This window comes from Lycium ferocissimum, chromosome 11, assembly GCF_029784015.1.
Source record: "Lycium ferocissimum isolate CSIRO_LF1 chromosome 11, AGI_CSIRO_Lferr_CH_V1, whole genome shotgun sequence".
Lineage (NCBI taxonomy): Eukaryota > Viridiplantae > Streptophyta > Magnoliopsida > Solanales > Solanaceae > Lycium > Lycium ferocissimum.
The window spans coordinates 21,779,628-21,800,477 of record NC_081352.1 but is presented as its reverse complement, the minus strand read 5'-3'; the positions used below and the strand labels follow the sequence as shown (position 1 = coordinate 21,800,477).

The window sequence follows — 20,850 nt, the reverse complement described above, 5'->3', positions numbered from 1 at the left end:
TCGGACTCACGATAGAGGTTTCATGACTAGACAAGTCGATTATGTGATGTCGGACATTCGGAGTGGTATAGCCTTTTTGGCTCATTCATGTTATTTCCGCACTCATGTTTAAACAAGTACTTTTATTAAGTATTATGACTTACTACGTTTTATAAAGGCGCATCATGCATTTACGTTATATTCCGCTCATGTTATGCCTTATGATGATTCAGCAAGCCATGTGGTTCGCTCGGTCACATGCAGTCAGGCACCGAGTGTCGTGTTACGCCCAGGCTATGGTTCGGGGCGTGACAATAATAAATATAGATTAATGTATATAAACAATTTAATTACCTGAAATCAAATCAAAAATAGGTTATCGGTTAAATTTGATCCTCAAGAATTTATGTTTTCACCATCTTCATATTCACCAATTACCAGCTCTATTCAACTTCCCCTCACTATTTGACTATAAATACATGCATTTGTGTGTTTGGTGCTGTGGATAATTGAGATGTTCTTTCTCTAATTTAGGATGCTTTAGAAGATTCTTACTACGTATGTTGGATGATTAAAAGGTACGCCGGATTGGCAATTTTTTAATTGAGAAATAGTACTATACAGTTACGTTGAAAGCATTGGTGGGTCTTTAAAAATTGTCAGGATACTTTGTTCCCGAAAATAATTGATTGCATATATTGTCTTCTTTATGGAGTAAGCCTTCTAAGTTTCTTCCAAATAAAACCTTCTAAGTTTCTTCAAATATTTATTTTTCCTCTAGATTTAGCTTTCTTTTTGTATATGTGTGAATATTTTCTTCAAGTTTCTTTTCCTATTCAGCTATTCTGCAGATATTTTGGAACTACCCCTCACATCGTTCGAAATTTTCTTCTACAGGTATGTTTGTGATACGTTCAGCCTTAAAAACTAAACCGTTGACATTTCAAACGCTTCAAGTCTTGCTAACCCAACAATAATTGCATAGATAGATGACTTTTTCTGTGCATACGATAGTATTTCTTAATTACCTTATTTCATTTAAATAACTTCATGTGAGTTTTGAAATTCTCATTTATTTGATTTAAACGTTTGAAAATAGCAACATTTACTGCATAATTATATGATATTATAGGAGATTAAACCAAAGCTAATGAGCAAAGAAAGGTTTATATATTATATATTTTTCTGAGATTATATTAGATCAAAATTTATGTAGATGAAGTTATGCATTGCAAGCTAAGGAAAGAAGAGTAATATTAATGATAGATGTATAAAGTAAACTAAATTAGTTAGTAAACTAAATTGTCTTTTAGAATTTAATATTTCAATATTATAAAATTTTGTTGGATGAGTTATATAAAAGTTTGACATCCTTATATGAAGAGATACTGTTTAGTTGGAAATGTCGAACTTCAATTTGTAGAAAAATATCTTTTCATTCATTCATCTTAATATCACTGAGAATAAATAAAAAGAACACATCTATATAAAAAGGATAATGACAAAGAAAAACAACATGAAAGTAGCTAGGAGATTCGAGCAACACAAGAACTCTTGACAAAAGGAATCACACGAATAGAGAATATAACATTGATCGAAGAATAAATATTGATTTTGGGTTAAGTTTTTTTTTTTTTTTTTTTAAATGCGCGATTCGCGCGGGCAAGTTTTCTAGGAAATCATAATTCGAGTGTTTAAATAAATATATTAGCAAATTTAAGTAGCAGTCGGTGTATTCCCCCAATTTTTCTTAATTAGAAATGCTTGACTTTGAAGATAAGCAGGTAATCACTATGTCCATCATTTTTCTTAAACTTACAATACACATTATGAGTAGCAGCGAAAACAAAAGTCAAAGAAAAGGAACCAAAAAAATAAAATAAAATTGAAGACAAGATTAGCAAAAGGTGGAAAACAGCAATCAACCAAAAGAGATGCTGCTCAACTAAGAGCCTGTTTGGATTAGCTGAAAAAAAGTACTTTTAAGGTGCTAAAAGTTATTTTATAAATAAACAGTTACTTATTTAAATAAAAGTGCTTAAAGAGTAGTATTGAAATTAACAGAAAATATAAGGGATAAAAGAATAAAGTTGTTGGTCAAACTAAAATGGTTTTTTAGCAAAAAAATAAAAAATAAAAAATTGGGGTTAAGCAATTTCTAAGTTTTGGCTTATCTAAGTATTTTTTAACTTAATTTAAACTATTTTCTATTTTTGTCAAATATTCAAATAAATTAAAAATAGCTTATAAGCTGGTTTGACCAACTTATAACCCAATCTAAACGGGCTCTAAGTCATCATTTAGGTGACTAAAAGTGCTCCAATATTTCAAATATGGAGGACTATTAGTGCTTCATATAAAAGTTAAAGGACAATTTTGGTTGTTTTCTGAAAAAACTGTAGACTTTCCAGATCTGTTTGTAATTTTCACTGGAAAAGCAGTTCACAAGAAATGGCACGAGCAGGAGGAATAACAAACGCAGTGAATGTAGGGATAGCAGTACAAGCTGATTGGGAGAATCGTGAATTTATATCTCACATTTCCCTCAATGTCCGTAAACTCTTCGATTTCCTTGTCCAATTCGGTAATTTCACATCTCCTTAGGGTTAAGTTCCTCTTTTTTATTCTCCGTTGTCCCAATTTATGTAAGTTTAAGTAGGTGTTTGGCCATAGAAATCAAATACTTTTCACTTTATTTGAAATTTTTGAAGTTGGAGTTGTGTTTGGTTATAGTTTTGCAAAGAATATTTGATTGTTTGAATGTACTGTGTAAGGGAAAACAGGGTTTTAGGTTGTATTTGGAATATTAATTTTCATGGCCAAAAGCTGATTTTCAAATAAAGTGAAAAGATTTTCTGGAAAAAGTGAATAATTCTCATGGCCAAACACGTCAGAAAGGAACAAGGTCTAAAACAAACCTTAGACATTGGTGTGACTATAAATCATTTCATAATTAAGGGTAAAAGAGAAATTATAAAGTTAAGTTGCTCCTAATAATAGAAATGTGACATTGGGACGGAGAGAATAGCATCTTCGAGGTTGATTTTCTTGTATTTTTCGGAGGCAACAGCGAAGAGTAAATTATTTGTTTTGGAGATCATATTTGTGAAAAGTCCTTATTTTATGAAAATCTCAATCAAATGTGCCTCGATCCCTGAATTAGTTAGGTTAGCAATATGAATTTGTATAAGATTTCCCTCTATTAAAGTCCATTATACTCCGATAGTAAATAATTTCTGCAATTTTTGTGATTTTGAGTAGCGGAAAGTTTGCATACCTATTGGATCTAGTTTAATTTGTTCTCCAACTCATACATGTCCTTAGGGGAATTTTTTGGCTTTTTGTTGAATTCCTATTTTTTTAAACCTTTTTGCGGTGAATTTTGTTTGTGTTTTTTCAGAGGCAACGACTAAGAGTAAATTGGCAACACTGAATGAGAAGCTTGATACACTGGAACGTCGTTTAGAATTGCTTGAAGTTCAAGTTAGAACAGCCACCGCAAATCCAGCTTTGTTTAATGTTTGAAATGATGCAGCATTGTCCTAATATTCTGTTATCTGTAAGCTACCTTTACTTATGTGTTATGAATAGATTGCTTTGTTTTGGAGATCATGTTTGTGAAAAGTCCTTATTTTTATGAAATCGCAATCAAATGTGCCCCGATCCGGAATTAGTTAGGTTAGCTATATGAATTTGTATAAGATTCCGCTCTATTCAAGTCTATTATGTTCGGATAGTAAATAATTTGTCGCAATTTTTGTGGAAATGATTGGTGGAATTTAGTAGCTGAATGTTTGCATACCTATTGGATCTACAGTTTCTTTAGTTTAATTTTTCAGCTTGTCAAAACTACTATTCTCTGGAGTTGGTTTACTGCTAATACACTATAGAGATTGTATAGTGAACATGTGGAATTGGAATGAGAAGTTGATTTGAGGGGACAAAGGTGTTGCTATAAATTCTGCAAGACCATCTTAGTCTTATGGCCTAGTTAAGATGAAGCAAATGTTGCTATCTTCTGTAATGTCGTTTCGATCTCCTTGCATGGTTTCTAGATAGGACTCCTTGGAAAGTTAATCAGCTAGATATCGGCCTCTTATATTCTTGATTTTAGATGGGGATATTTTTGTTGTCTTTTGTTTTCTGAAAACATCGTACAAATGTAACAGCACACCTGTTGTCCTTGTTTATTTATAAAAGTTACTTTACCTTCTCAAAAAGAATAAAGAACTTCTATTCACTTGTTATATACTACTACCATCTACAATCATGTGAAATCTGATTCTTGTAGTTGGTCAATCAATCAGCTATGCTCAATCTCAAACTAGTTGGTCTGGCTATGTGAATTTTCTTGCGAGTAGCTGCATTGATCTTTAGTTTCTTGTCCCTTGATTTCTGCGAGTATCTGTTTGCACAGAATGGTTTATCATGGCTTATTCACTTTCGTTGTTTTCATTTTCATAATTGCTTTGAATTGTTTGCCCGTATCTAACCTTTCCTATGCCTTTTCTTGAGCCGAGGGTCTTCCGGAAACAGCCTCCCTACCTAAGGTAGGGGTAAGGTCTGCGTACACTCTACCCTCCCCAGACCCCACATTGTGGGATTCATTGGGTATGTTGTTGTTGTTGTTGTTGTATACTTGGACTAGACGTCTTTAACTAGAATAGAATGACTTCCTGTCACACATTGGAATAAAGTGTAACATCAACTAAGCCTTAATCCCAACAAGAATCTCATTCTTGTTTTATTTTTTGATAACTGTTTTCAATACAGAATTTAACCTAATGAAATGTCAGATTCAATGAAATAGCTTGTTGGCCATATACCATGCAGCTATTTTCCAGACTCGTTATTGGTAACATGGTTGATTTATCTATGAAAAAGGCTAATGAGTATTACAGTTTACATGTTTTTCCCTTGCCTTCTTCATACTAACCACCAGGCTCTGAGCTTAGATTGAGCAGTGTTTATTTTTAGGCTAAATACCTAGATAGCCCCTTAAACTTAGGCACCATTTGTAAGTTAGATACTTTAACTTTGCTAGTGACCAGATGGACACTTTAACTTGACAAAAGTGTGTCTCTTGAACACAAATGTGTGATGTGGCAAACAATGTGTCTCACAGCCTGTTTTGAGCGCGTGAGAGCATTTTTCACTCTTATTGTTCATTTTATTTATTTTGGGAAAAAGACCCTAAAATTTCAAGTCGTCACCTCCAACCTCCGGCAAGCACCCGACCAAAAAAAATGGACTCTCCGATCAAACAATCCACCACTACAATCACCTCCTTCATCCTTTTTTTAATAAAATCCTTCCAATTCTCCGCTCAAAATTCATTTCCATTCCTTCCCCTAAATCTACTTTTTCATCTCCTGTACCAAAACTAGAAGCACGCTTCAGATTTAGATAGGCAAATCAGTAGAGACCTCAAAAATATCTAATTAAAAACTTGAAAACTAACACCCAGGGATGAGACAGTCTGCGGAGGGGAGCAGGTTTTATCTTTCTTTTATTTTTTAAATTGTATTTTTAAATATTTTAAGTTACACTTATCAATCATTTTTCGTTGAAAATACACGTGTCATTTATTAATTGGTTTATTTGACACATTAATAGGAAGTGAGCTTCACTCTCTTGATTTTATGGATACGAGTGTTCACAAGATACACTTTTGATGTGTTAAAGTGTCTATCCAGTCACTAGCAAAGTTAAGGTGTCCAAGGTGCCAAGTTTAAGGGGCTATCTAGGTTTTAAGCCTTATTCTTATAAAGTTATAAGATTATACCACTGTTTAATTTGTAATGGATTTATAGGAATATGGTATAGTAATAACTCTTAATTCGAGTTGCTTTTATCTGAGATAATTCATCTCTTGTCCAAAAAAAAAAAAAAAAAGAGAGATAATTTGTCAACAACCAATTTCTCAGATCTCCAATCCAGAAACACCTTGAATCAAGCTGCTTTCTAATCAGCTCTTCAGCTGTACCACGTTGTTTTCTTGTCTATCACACATATCTCAGTTTTACATAGACATGAAACTTGTTTTTTTGGGATCTCATTGACGCTCTTGAATCACTATAAGTTCATTCATTCATCCCAACCTCATTTGTTCCCTCCGTATGTGATTTTCTTTATTTAAATCTTCTGGAACTTACCGTTACCCTCTCAAAAAAAAAAAAAAAAAAAAAAAAAAAAACTTCTGGAACTTAACACCACAATAAAAAATAAAAGTTAGTACCTTACGGGCAAGATGCCTGGAACTTTTACATGAACTTGTTCTGTCTATCCATCTTCTTATGTTAACTGGTCTGCATCTTTTATTGTTGTTTTGCAACAATAACATCATCTACGCCTCAATTCCAAACTAGTTAAGGTCAGTTATATTAATCCTTAGTAACATGTGAGGGTTCATCATATAATGACTAGCGTTTTGCTAGCCGTCAATCGACCACAATTCTCCTCCTTTATCTGAACTTTAGACTGGCAATGTGACAAGTTCAAACCGGCTGGTTTATTTTACGTATAGTATAAAAAAGAGATGCTGAGGTGATTGAGCTATTTCAATTTTCTCTTGATGGTTCATCAGGGTTGGAGTATTTCTAAATCGAGCTGGTTTACAGTTTTGGCATCTCCTACTAGTGAAATTTTCTTCCCCTCCTACAATATCTATGTTAGTTCAGGAAATGCTGTTTGAATATTGCCCCAAAGTGGGGTTGAGAGAGGGACTCCTTGGACTTGATAGTTGATACTGCATGCGTACAGGGAATAATCAAGAACTCTATCATGCTGTATGACCCAGGCACTTATATCACCTTTCTGCCTAGGTTTCTGTTAACTGGTCTTAACTCATCTGATATAATCGTCAAAGTACGCATGCCATCGTTATCATGGAAGAATAAACCCTTAGTAAACTATGAGCTGCTGCACAATCTTTTAAAATACATGGTTACATCATGAGGGGTGATTAGAGTAAATTACTCTTTTCATTTTCATGTGAAAAAGAAGCAATGCCATTTATCAGGTTTGGCATGTTGGCTTCATTGATATGAGCCTTAAATTTAATCTTAATCTTCGATAGATTAATGCTTCAGTAGTTGAATGGCCCATGTAGTGGACGGAGTACTATTCTCTCCCAAGCTGCACGAGTTCTTATGCCATGCTTAAAAAAACCAATGCTTGAACTTTACTACTAGATGGCATTTTTACCTTACCTTATCAAAAAATAAAATAAACTACTAGATGGCATTTATTTGGAAGCTCTATTACATATTAGAATCTTCTTCCCTGAATAAACAAGGGATGACTTTAAGTCAATAGAATTTGAGGAGTAATTATTTATTTGAAAAACTTCGTACCCGAATCTGTTATATATTGCAACAGCCGGCTTCCTTCTGCTGAACAATTATCTTGGCGGTGTAGGAGCTGGTTTTGAAAGGAAGTGGTGAATGGTCCTATGTGAAATTTAGTGGGTGGAAGGTTATTGGACCTTTCTATAGAGAAATGATTAGATCCTCCAAAGCTCTCTATGGACTTCATTTTCTGATGCATTATTTTCTATGATCATGGTATCCTCAAGCTCTCTTACAATTATGGCCATGCATGGTTGGTAAACACCACTGTCCACATTTCTTCAGCCTAGCACCTTGCCTAATACCTGGATACATAATTTCTTCAACTCTTGAGTTCCTACGATTAGGTTTGACCTGAGTATCAAAGAGGACACTTATATGTTATTATGTGGATAAAGTTATGCAAAGTTGCAATTAGTTAAGCAGTCAACATAAGTATATATTTTTAAATGAGCAGCACTATGTTGGTTTGCAACTCTATATGTTTGTTCTTATTTCAAGAGATGCATTTATCTTCTTTGAAACATCAGCTGGTCAAGAGGGGGTGATTGCTTTCTCCTGGAACATAACGGCTTTGTACTAGCTGACACTTTAAGATAGGATGGGTGCAGTAGCCTTGTTATCCACACACTAAAAGTAGAAGTCTGAGTGTGGTAGCCTGCTAGCCAGTGGCAGGAATTTAGAAAGGGAAGAAGTTTACAACTCTTAGCAACTAATGTATGCAGTGAAGAACGCGAGAAGTGATCTAGCTATGATACAGAGAAGGCAATGCAGTGGCCAGTGGGATACAAAGTCTGTCAAAGGAATGCTGCTGAAGGAGGTAACAGTGGATGTTGTAGTTCAGTTGCAATGATGTTCCATCAAATTATTTCTTATCGACCGCACCCAAGGGTGTGCCTAGTGGTCAATGAAGTGAGAACCATGAGGTCTCAGGTTCAAATTCCAGTGAGGCAAAAAACATAATGTGATTTTTTTCATCAGCCTAAGTTTTGGTGGATAGAGTTACCCGATACATGTATTGGTGGAAGGTAGTGGGTACGGTAGCCGGTACCCCATTGAAAGGCCTGGACACCACCCTCATCAAACAAATCATTTCTTATCAACCAACAACATAAGAATTCAATTACTCTCCATGATTGCTCCCTACACTGAAGTGAGAGTAGTGCAACTACTCTCCAGTTCCAAACCACAGTTCGTTTGCCAATCGAGACACGAGTTGAACACAAATGTGTGGACTACTAATTTGGCAGTCTAGTCTCTTTTCTTCCCTAGCCAACCTTTAACCCATTAGGCACTTCTAGCATTTTCAAGATCTGTATCTGGTTATTTCAAGTGATTCACCCTCTAGTCTTTAAAAGCCAGCAGAAGATATCATTTTTGGAACTTTTATGAATCCTCCTACGCAGACGTTAACATTTTATGGCCTTTCGGGCAATATTTGAAATCTAAACCAAGATTATCCACTGGCCCATTTTCAAATGAGATAGCATAATCACATTATGAATCTCGAGTTAGATCATTATTCTCTCAAATAGTAAATTCTCAGATCAGGTTTTCTTTTTGGTTAGAAATGCCATCTTCATATAAACAGTTGCACTGCCAAAAGAATTTCAACATGATTCAAAAGACAAACTACATCAGTTTCCTCCTTACAGGGAGTTCAAGTTTTATGCATAGCATGAATAGTAACTAACACATTATGGTGGTTGACTTATACCTTTTTCACACTATCAAATGTTATAATTTAACTTTTTTTTACATTGTCAGGGTTAAGTTCTCAAATGGCTTACATAAGGTATGGTCTTTATTTTTTGACTCCACTTAACAAAAATTTTAAAAAATATCCTCCGCTTCATAAAATAAGCTAGGCAAAGCTTTTATTGACTATCGGGCATAAGTTGTGGATAGGGGTGTACAAAGTAAACCGACAAACCGCACCAAACCGATAAATCGAATCAAACCGAGAAAAAAACCCAACTAGTGGTTTGGTTTGACTTGGTTTGGTGTTAGAAAAAAAAAACCCGATCATAATTAGTTTGGTTTGGTTTTAGCTAAAAAAAAGTCAAACTGAATCAAATCAATCCGACATTACATGTATTCAATTTTTAAAATATTTTATACATAAAAATATTTATTTGTAATGTAATTTATAAATATTTCTTAAATTTTTTAGTAGTTTTTTTAATCTATTATCATATTATTCAAGCTTGAACTTAGGATTTTGAATGTCAATAAATTTTATATCCTATGGATATTAGTAACTCATATAAAGTCCAAACCAAAACTAATTCAAGACTAATACTAACAAAAGAAATTCAATTTACCACTAGGAATGATAATAATGTTGTATATCTATTCTTTAATTTTGCATAATTAGTTTAGAGAGTGAAAATACATAACTTAAGTTTTTTTCCTTGTCATGTAATTAATACTTATTAGCCGTACTTATTTTAGCATGACTTAGTATTTTTAGATTATGGTCATTTTCTTTATGGCTTATTAATTAGCAATATTTGTTTTAACCGATTTTATTATCTTTTGTTGAATATTTTAATACAATGACATCACTCTTCTCACATTTTGTATTATTTTCCTATGAAACACCTTAATTGTATAGTTGTATCTTACTAGGACTAAAGAAATATTTGAAATAAAAGTTATATGTTTTGTATCAAAACTATTCCGAAAAGAAACCCGAAAAACCCGAATAACCCGGGAAAACCCGAGTTTGAAAAACCTGAATTTTATTGGTTTAGTTTGGTGTATAAATTTAAAAATCCGACACAATTGGTTTGGTTGGTGTTTAAAAAATCCGAACCAACTCGGTCCATGTACACCCCTAGTTGTGGATATAAAGTAGTTTTGCTTATGAGGCAGAAGTTCAGGATATTTCAAGATATCGAACCTGCTCAATTAATCACAAGTTCTGCATCATAGGTAAAAACTAAAACTTATGCCTAACGGGCAACAAAAGTTCTTGCTAATGAATTTTTTTCAAGTTAAGATCATTTTTTTAAGGATTTTGTTAAGCGGGTACAAATGTTTAAGACAGGATACTTTTGGGGGTACCACGTGTCATTTTTTGTACATTGTCAATATATATAATTTAAATCTGTTGAAAAGCGAATGTGTTGCTTGCCAATAAAACCTCTAATAATATTTTTCTCCACCAAGCAGCAGTGTAACATCCTTTACATGTAGTATGTCCTTTCTGTACTTCACATTGGCCGCAGCATCCCATTGCTAATGTAGTGTCTAAATCCAAGTCAATTCTTTTTAGACTTCTTACTGTAGTAGGAGCAACAGTATTGAAAAGAAAAATCTAAATAAAAATCCAGAGACTTACTTATGGTCTTTGGTAGAGATACGATAGAAATATTTATTATCGAAGAATTATTATCCATCAAGTTTTGAATAATGTCCATTGGCTTTTCAAAATTTCAAAGATGAATGACAAAAATCGAAATATCTTGACCGGAATTTCCCCTCATATGTGCAACAAGGTAACCAAATAGCTATTCTGTAATATTTGTTGAATCTCAAATTCTTATATTTCCTTTGTATTCAGACAGTGTATTAGTGGATATCATACTTGTATCTTTTATTTCGTAGTGGCTCTTGTATTGGGTGTTTTTGATTGTCTCTGCACTTCTTTATTATAAAAGATTTAGAATTTGGATATTCAACATATTTCTTTATTCTTATTGCTCAATTTACTTAATTGAATCGGTGGTTAATTGGCTTGGCTTACCTATCGGATTGGGAATAGGAGTCATCACGGTGATCATTTTTGGGTCGTGACACCTTTTTTTAACAGTGAGTGATATTATTTGCATGTCGGACTTGGATAAGGTCATTGAGAAGGTACTTGGTGAACAACTACTTTTATGGCGACCTTGATAAATATGGAAGTCGGCATGTTGTGGTGTCTAGACCAAAAATTACTTGTATTGTTCTAAGATATTGGATGTTATTATATCGTATGCCTAAGCTTTTATTTTGTTATTGAATAGTCGATCTCTCCTGGTATTCTTGTATTGGTTTGATTAATACATTATTTCTACTTTCTGTTGCTACAAATTTCTATTATATATAAACGCGAAAGAGGTACGATCACTGCTATCAATTATTGTACTAGGAGTAATGTCGATTGTACTATAAACTTGGACCAATCTCATTGGTCATTGAATTTGTTATGCCTCTTTATACACAAGTGTACTGTATTAACTCACAAATCATGTTTCCTTCAATTTGCCACATAACACCTCTTCCCTTGATTTCTAGGGGTTTTCTTCAGCAAATACTTACGCGTGTATTTCACTTTTACCTTCAATTTATTACTCTATTAGAGAAAGCACATGAAATTGTACTATAAGCAAGGACTAACATGTGTACATTTCAGAAATTTAACATTAATTCTACCTCTTGTGTGTTTACTTTTTAGGTCCCCACGTGTCCGCAGTGTCTCAATTGTCCTTTCATTTCCTTCATTTGATATATACTCTCTCAGCCTCAATTTAAGTGTCTAAGTTTGACTAGACAGTAAAAATAGATTTTTGAATCTTGTGGTTCTAAATTAAAAATGTGTATAATATGATAAAATATCCTTTGAATCTTGTGAGTATAAACTTTACATATAGGATATTTGAACTGTCGACTTACTAAATATAAAAAGAGGCGGGCATAACCAAAATAAGACATAATTAAACAACAATTGAGAAATTAAGGAAAAAATAAGAGGAAAAGAAACAGAATATGGAGACTCATTAAGACGTTTCATTTTTGGATTGCTTCTTCGCTTAATAGCTTCTCCTCTTAATTTTTTCATTGCTGCTCTTTGCTTTGATATTTAGTTTTCCATTTTGTTGCTTATTTTATTCTTCTTTGCAATTCTCTAGCATTATATATAAGTGGCAAAGGAGGACGAACACAAAGATTGACAAATTATACAAAAAGTTATCTGAGTACACTAAATTTGGACTTATTTCAATTGTACTTGGTTTCTTTCCTTTTTTTTTCCAGTTGTGGGTTCACTTCATTTAACAAGTACTAGTACTTGGTTTGCCACTTATTCTCTGTACACGTGTATTCCACTTTTACATTATCATATTTCTTAACTTCTACACTTCATTTTATTACTCCATTATAGAAAACACATGAAATTATACTCTAAGCAGGGACTAACGCGTGTATATTTCAGAAGTTTAATATTAATTCTACCTCTTGTGTGCTTATTTTTTAAGTCCCTACGTGTCCGCAGTGTCTTAGGCCCCGTTTGTCCATAGATACCAAAAAAAAAAAAATTAACTTTTTTTGAAATTTTAGAGTTGGAGTTGTGTTTGGCTATAGTTTTTGAAATTGTAGTTTTTGGTGAAATATAGTTGTAAAAAGGTGAAAAAAGCGAAATATTTTGAAAAACAAGTTTTTTGAGTTTTTGGTATTTCGGAATACAACTTCAAGTTGTATTCGGAATTCTCATGGCCAAACCTCGTGAAGAGGCGCACTCCGATACCATTGATGTCCAATAGCTTTTATAGTAATGGCTGGATCTACTACTACCTCGTCCATTGAGTATAACAGAGCAAATGATGGTATAGCAATGAACATAGGGATGATACTAGGAAATATGGTCCGAAGAATCTCGATAGTAGTTCCATGAACAATCCTTTGCGGGATTGGATTTTTTTGATAGTGGAAATGCTGATTCCGAAAAAAAGATTTCCGGAATAAAGTGAATAATTCTTATGGCCAAACGGGGGCTTAATTGTCCTTTCATTTCCTTCATTTGGCATATAGTCCCTCTGTCTCAATTTAAGTGTCTAAATTTGACTAGACACGGAGTTTATGAAATAAAGATAATAAAGATAGACTTTTGAATCTTGTGATTCTAAATTAAAAATATGTATAATATAATAAAATATCCTTTGAATCTTGTGATTATAAACTTGACATGTAGGATATTTGAATTGTCAAGTTACTAAATATAAAAAGAGGCAGACATAACCAAAATAAGACAAATTTTAACAACAATTGAGAAATTAAGGGGAAAAATAAGAGGGAAAAAAATAAAATATAGAGACCTACTAATGAGAATCGCGGTGTCCTTTACAAAATATACAAACCATAAAAACTAACTAATGTGAGTAATGCCTTTCTTCTTCACTATTCCGGTGGTCTCTCAGCCTTTCTTCTACTTCTCTGGTCTTCACTCGCTCGATCTGATTTTTCTCTGGGCTGCTTGGTGGTTCATATAGTTGGTACTCTGAGTTTGAGATTTTCTTTAATTTTCCCTGTTTAAATTAGAGTTTTGCTATTAATTTTGGTGAGTTTATTCTACAAATTTCTTTGTTAATTAGATCTAACGCAGTGTCTCAATTGTCCTTTCATTTCCTTCATTTGGCATATACTCCCACTGTCTCAATTTAAGTGTCTAAGTTTGACTAGACATGGAGTTTAAGAAATAAAGATAGACTTTTGAATCTTGTGGTTTTTAATTAAAAATGTGTATAATATAATAAAATATCCTTTGAATCTTGTGATTGTAAACTTGACATGTAGGATATTTGAATTGTCAACTTACTAAATATAAAAAAAGGTAAACATAACCAAAATAAGACAAATCTTAACAACAATTGAGAAATTAAGAGGAAAAGAAACAAAATATGGAGACTCACTAAGGAGAATCGTGGTATCCTTTGCAAAATATACAAATCATAAAGACTAATTAAAGTGAATAACAAAATTAATCAAGTTGGGCTCCGTACATTGCATGGGCATAATTTGCTAGTAATTGAAATATATCTCTTAATTGGCAGGGTAATTTTTTTTTCTCAGATAAAGTGTGGGCACCACAGCAAATATGAGCACCATGCCCAACATAATCTTTATGTTCTGACTTTGGACAAATCGTAATTTATTCATGATCTGCAACTGATTGGCAAAGTCCGATCATTGACGGAAGTATGTTGCTCCAAGGGAAGGCAACTATTAAAGTTGTGATAGATGTCACCATGTATGGAATAACAACCTCAGCAATGGGAAACTTACGGGTATAAAACGTCACTATCTACTACATTTAAACAAAGCTTCAAATCCCATGGAAACTTAAGAACAATTTCAAGCTGAAAGAATTTTGATAATCACAAATGAAAAACGAATGGTATTCATTAAGCCTAACTAGACCAACAACAATAATATACCCAGCGTATTCCCACTTGTGGGATCTGGGGAGGGCAGAGTGTACGCAGACCTTACCCCTATCTTTGTAGAGTAGGAAGGTTGTTTCCGATAGACCCTCGGCTCGAGAGAAATTAGCCTAACTAGACCGATCTAACAATTAAACAAAAATTTTAGATTTTGCTGGAGTTGGCCGGCGTGGTGGCAAACACTACGACTGAGTTCAAAACGGGATATATATATATATATATATATATATATATATATATATATATATATATATATATATATAGCTCAAAGGGAGGAGAATTGCCAGTTTTATAAAAAGTTTAGGGATTTCGTTCATCGCCGATCCGGAGTTCCACAGTCAAGATCCGGGCATTCTTTTTATCAGGGGTTCCACTGTCCGGTCTAGAGCGTGCACATTCACGGACCAGGTGCATTGTCAGCCCCTATCAGTCCGAGACCTATCAATTGGTCCTAGGAGCATTCTGCCCGCCCTCATCCCGGCCCACGAGAGGGGCAAAAATTAAAGATCAGCGCCATTGAAGGAAATCCGTGCAAAAATTTTGAGTTGGTTAGTTAGTTAGCTTTCTTTCTTTTGTGTTTGGGCTTGGCCCACTTGTATGTATCATGTAACTGATTAGTTAGAAGGATTTTGGGCCCAATTATTTTTATACAGAACACTTCCATTTCAATAAGACTTCTCTCTCTGAATTCTCTCTCGAGTCTTCCTCAATTAAAAGAAAAAATAGTTTTTGACAAATTCTGAGTAGAAAGTTATGTACAGCTAAACTTATGAGATATCAAAATATTATGCCATTCATAAAGGGTGAATATGTTTCTTCATAGTCAATATCGGGGCTTTGAGAGAATCCTTGTGCAACAAGGCGTGCCTTGTATCTCACAATTTCATTTCTCTCATTCCTTTCTGCACAAAGATCCATTTGTGGTCAACTGGTTTTACACCATTAGACGTTTGGATTACCGGTCCAAAAACCTCACATTTAGCAAGTGAATTCAATCAGGAGATGTGTTCAATCAGATTACAAAGATCATTATATGGTTTAAAACAATCAGGGCGCATGTGGTATAATCGCCTCAGTAAGTACTTCATAAATGAAGGTTATAGAAATGACGTCATTTGTCCATGTATTTTTATTAAGAAAACAAAATCAGAGTTTGTTATACTTGTTGTTTATGTTGATGACATAAACCTAATTGGAACTCCAAAAGAGCTCCAAAAGGCGATTGAATATTTAAAGAAAGAATTTGAGATGAAAGATCTCGGAAAAACAAAACTTTGTTTTGGTTTGCTGATTGAACATTTAACAGACGGGATCTTTATCCATCAATCCGCTTATACAAAAAAAAATTAAAACAAGTTTACATGGACAATGTGCATCCGTTAAGTACTCCAATGGTTGTTCGCTCACTTAAAACAAGTAAAGATCCATTCCAACCTCAAGAAGAAAATGAAGAGCTTTTTGGTTCTGAAGTACCATATCTTAGTGCAATTGCTGCACTTATGTATCTTACTAAAGCTAAAAAACTTGACCTAGCGTTCTTTGTTAATTTGCTAGCAAGATATAACTCTTCTCCTACACGAAGACATTGGAACAGAGTGAAGCATATATTGTGGTATCTGAAGGGAACTATGGATATGAGTCTGTTTTATTCTAAGAATGGTAGTACAGTTCTTGTTGGTTATGCAGATGCAGGTTATTTATCTGATTCACATAAAGCTCAATCTTAAACAGGCTATCTGTTTACATGCATAGGCACTGCTATATCGTGGCGATCTACTAAAGCATTCAATTGTTGCTATTTCTTCGAATCATGTTGAGATAATAGCTATTCATGAAGCAAGTAGTCAATGTGTGTGGTTGAGATCAGTGATACATTTCATCAGAGAAAGATGTGGCTTGAAGTATGATACAAAAATACCCACAGTATTATATGAAGACAATGTTGCATACATAACTCAATTAAAAGGAGGATTCATAAAAGGAGATAGAATGAAGCACATTTCACCAAAGTTATTCTTCAAACATGATCTCTAGAAGAATGGTGATGTTGATGTGCAACAAATCCATTCAGGTGACAATCCAGCAGATTTGTTCACCAAATCTCTGCCAAGCCAACTTCAACTCTTGAGAAGATGATATTCAAGATTGGAATGCGAAAACTTCGACATCTGAATTTTGGTCTTCATCAGGGGGAGTGAAAAAATATGAGATGTACTCTTTTTCCCTTAACCAAGGTTTTGTCTCTTCGGGATTTCCTGATAAAGTTTTTAATGAGGCAACTCTCAAGGCATATTACTAGATATGTGTACTCTTTTCCTTCATTAGGACTTTTTCCCAGAGGGTTTTCCCTAATAAGGTTTTAACGAGACACATCATCTAATTAATGAAAATCCAAGGGGGAGTGTTGTAAATTGGATGTCCACCAAGTAAACTTGGATGGTAAGAAAACTAGGCCACCAAGTTTGCTTGGCCACCAAGCTGTTGCATTTTCCTCCTATAAATAGGAGTTCATTTGTAGAATATTAAATATACAATGAAACCTCTCTTAAGTTAAAGGTTGAATAATATATCAGTCTCTTTCGATATACTTGTCTTTGGTGTATTTACTTTATAGCGTTTATTTTATAACAAAAGGATTATTATCCACCTAAGTTTTGAATAGTGTGTCCAGACTTTTCAAATTTTCTCGATTATAAAAAAAAATGAAACCTTTGATTCACGAAGAGCAATATTATAAAAAGATGAATTACAAAAATTGGAATTTCCTCTAACATGTACCACAAGGTAACCAAACCAAAGAAATTGCACATAAATATAACACTGGACATAAGCCATTTGATCCTCTGACCAGGGAAACATTCTACTTGTGGAATACAAAAAAGAGTTAATTCAACTATTCAGGGTAAAAACACATGAATCTTTCTACAGACTTGCTTTTGTTTCATCAAAATAGCTATTCTCTAATGTTTGTTGAATCTCAACGTTGGAAGATTTTCGTAGATACAGAAATCAGAGAAAATGCATGTCTAAATCTATAATTGTAAAACATATGGATGAACGTAAAAGTTACAAAACGTTGTATCTATTCCCTCCGTCCCAAAATAAATGTCATGTTTCACTTCTTGAGAATCAATTTAATTAATTTTCGGAGCTAAATAGGATTAGATTAGCCCAATATTTAAAATTAAAATTTAGATATTCAAAAATTATACGAAAAGTACTATAAGTTGTAAATTTTTCATATTAATATGGTGAAAATATACAACATCAAGAACAACACACCCAGTGTAATCCACAAGTGGGGTCTGGGGAGAGTGGTGTGTACGCAAACCTTATCCATTGGTGTGTACGCAAACCTTATCCATACCTTGTGAAGGCAGAGAGATTGTTTCCGATAGACTCTCGACTCAAGTAAAGCATTTCAAAGCTGGTAAGAATAGGAAATACATAAGTGAAGAAAGCTTCGTCAAAAATAATTGGGGGGGGGGGGGGGGATAGCAACAGTAAGATACAACAATAAACGTAGCAAGGAAACATGTAATAATAAAACTGTAATGGTCTCAATCTAATTCAAGAAATTAATCGAACAAATTGAAGAACAACTTTTTTGGGACAATTTTCTTTATATATAAAAACTGTAAAATGGAACTCAAATATTAGATCTGAAAATACTAAATTAAACTATGCTAATGGATAGAATCAATTCGCCATTGTTGAAATGAATCTGCAGAATTGAAGAACATAAGAGGTTAGAAGAAGAAGGACAAGAGAAATTGAGGAAGAAGGAAATAAACCTGATTTTCATTGTCTTCTTTTCTCTCCTCTGACATATTATAACAAACTAACACTGACGTGGCTCGATCCTGACCCTTGTTGATCATTAGTTGGAATGTAATCTTAGCCGTTGCTTTTAAAAGCTAGTTAATATACTCCCTTTTGCGTGCCCAGCTTCTAACCCAGACAACAACATCATTTTCAACAATTATTTACTACTACTGATATATTGAGATCATGACATATCCTCCTCCATCAAAACATCCTTGACCTCAAAGATGGGAATCAAAATTTAGATATTTAGCATTGAGGAACTGATAGTCTTCCCAAGTGGCATCTTCAGGTGGTAAATTGGACCATTGCACTAATACTTTGATCACAACAACATTGTTCTTCTTCACCATTTGTCTTTGTAGAATTGCCACTGGTTGAACAAGGAATTGACCATCTTCACCAGTAGGAGGTAGCTCAGATTGCACCACTATTCTTGTACCCACCTTCTTCTTAAGCAAGGAAACATGAAACACTGGATGCACTTTTGAACTTGGGGGTAGTGCCAGCTTATAAGCAACCTTTCCAATCCTGTCAACCACCTAATAAGGACCATAGTACTTAGAACTGAGCTTGAGATTCTTCCTTAAGGCAATGGAAGTTTGTCTATAAGGCTGCAGCTTCAAGTAAACCATGTCACCAACTGCAAATTCTCTGTCAGTCCTCTTTTTATCAGCATAAAACTTCATTCTTTCTTGAGCTTTACTTAAATGATCCATGAGTAGCTGCTGCATTTGTTGTGTCAACATGACAAAGATCCTCAGCTGCTGGAACTATGGTTTCAAGCATGGGACCCAAGGATAGCTGAGGTGGAGAGTATCCATATAATGCTTCAAATGGTGTACATTGCAAACTAGTATGAAAATTAGTATTATACCACCACTCAGCAGCTGATAACCATTGCTTCCACTTAGTTGGCCAATTTGATGTCATACACCTCAAGTAATTCTCTTAACACTTATTGACTCTCTCTGTTTCTCTGAGGATGGTAAGTTGTGCTGTAGCGCAACTAGTACCAAGTAGTTTGAACAATGCTTGCCAAAAGTTGCTAAGAAAGTTCTTGTCTCTGTCAGTGACAATAGATTCAGGTGTTCCATGTAAGCTATGCACTCTTTTACAAAACATTTCAACCATATTTACAATAGTACATGGATGAGATAGTGCTATAATGTGAGCATATTTAGTCATTCTGTCCATTACCACTAGGATTACCTCTTTATTTTTGGATTTAGGCAATACTCCAATGAAGTCCATGCCGATATGACTCCAAGCTTGATTTGGAATAGGAAGGGGTTGCAGGAGTCCTGGAGAAGCTGCATTGTCATCCTTGCACCCGGCACACATATCACACCTTGCTACAAATTCAATCACCATCTATTTTATTTTAGGCCTATAAAACAGCTGAGACAGTCTTTTGAGAGTTCCCAACTGGCTAGAATGACCACCTAATGGAGAATCATGTGTCACGTCCCAAAATACCCCCTAGACGTGATTAGCACCCAAAGACACACCACCGGCCAGGCGAACCAGATTTTCATATCTTAACCATAATTTTGCAGCATTAACCAAATTAAATAAGCACTCAAATAATATAATAATTAATTACGGATAATTATTATCTCAAAATATTAACCAAATACTCTTGCCCAAATCCCACACTAGACCATGGAGCATCTAGAGAATTACAAAAGACTCGGGTTTTTAAATCCTAAAATAAAAAAAAAACATTAATAAATAAATGATAAAGACACTTTTGGTAGCCTCCACGAACAAAGCGGCGACTCACCTCAACCAATAGATCAACTCTAGCAAACTCGTGAGCTACTAGCTTCGTCGTCACCAATAGTATCTGCATGGACATGCAGGTAAGGAGTAAGCTATATGTAAATATAACCAATACGATCCTCGACCCGCCACTCTAAATACCCCTAGAACAAGTCTTAGAAAATACAAACACACAACAAGCACTTTATATTATGCACAAGGATTATATCATAATATAATATTCCACAAGGTCTGAACAATCGTTTATCGAGAATAGTATATATATCTCAACACAATTTATACTAAGGACCTGTTATAACAGTAATTAAAGAATTTATCAACATCACGAATCCACAACAACATACACAATGTGTCAAATCTATCAAGAAGCATACAGAATGTTCGAGAAGCATACACAATGCCTCAATAAAATCAAGAAGCATACACAATGCTAAGGGCAGCATACACAATGCCCAGTAAAATTAAGAAGCATACACAATGCCCCAGTCTCATGGATCACAGCCGTATCACATCACGAAATTTTTTAGAAAGAGAGTTTTAGAGTATTTGAAATTAAAGTATATGCGACTGGCCTCAAGGACCACCGATTCTGCCAAGCACACACGCTCGTCTCAACACATGAACCAAGTAGACAAAACATATGTTTTTAAAACAGGTTTGAAGAGCAAGCACCCAAAGCTTAAAGTCTCACTTACCTCAAATTCACA

The 20,850-nt window shown here is 34.2% G+C and overlaps 2 protein-coding genes across 2 annotated transcripts; one reads left to right on the top strand and one right to left on the bottom strand.

The window, feature by feature from the left end:
* Positions 1 to 2,291: 2,291 nt before the first annotated feature.
* Positions 2,292 to 3,780, top strand: LOC132036633 (protein BRICK 1). Its single transcript, XM_059427014.1, has 2 exons — positions 2,292 to 2,563; positions 3,380 to 3,780. The coding sequence occupies exons 1-2, from the start codon at positions 2,431 to 2,433 to the stop codon at positions 3,502 to 3,504; spliced, it is 258 nt and encodes an 85-aa protein (XP_059282997.1). The 5' UTR covers positions 2,292 to 2,430; the 3' UTR covers positions 3,505 to 3,780.
* Positions 3,781 to 18,579: 14,799 nt separating this feature from the next.
* On the bottom strand, positions 18,580 to 19,047 carry LOC132038117 (uncharacterized). Its single transcript, XM_059428840.1, has 2 exons — positions 18,991 to 19,047; positions 18,580 to 18,900 (listed from the first exon to the last, which is right to left on the bottom strand). Exons 1-2 carry the CDS (start codon positions 19,045 to 19,047, stop codon positions 18,580 to 18,582), a joined length of 378 nt encoding a protein of 125 aa, XP_059284823.1.
* Between the last annotated feature and the right edge of the window lie 1,803 nt (positions 19,048 to 20,850).

Bases quoted from the DNA above. Each gene is read 5' to 3' on its own strand.
- LOC132036633 (XM_059427014.1), top strand. From the start codon at position 2,431: ATGGCACGAGCAGGAGGAATAACAAACGCAGTGAATGTAGGGATAGCA. The intron at 2,564-3,379 runs GTAATTTCACAT...GTGTTTTTTCAG, and splicing joins CGATTTCCTTGTCCAATTCG to AGGCAACGACTAAGAGTAAA.
- LOC132038117 (XM_059428840.1), bottom strand. From the start codon at position 19,047: ATGAAGTTTTATGCTGATAAAAAGAGGACTGACAGAGAATTTGCAGTT. The intron at 18,901-18,990 runs GTTTACTTGAAG...GGTCCTTATTAG, and splicing joins AATTTGCAGTTGGTGACATG to GTGGTTGACAGGATTGGAAA.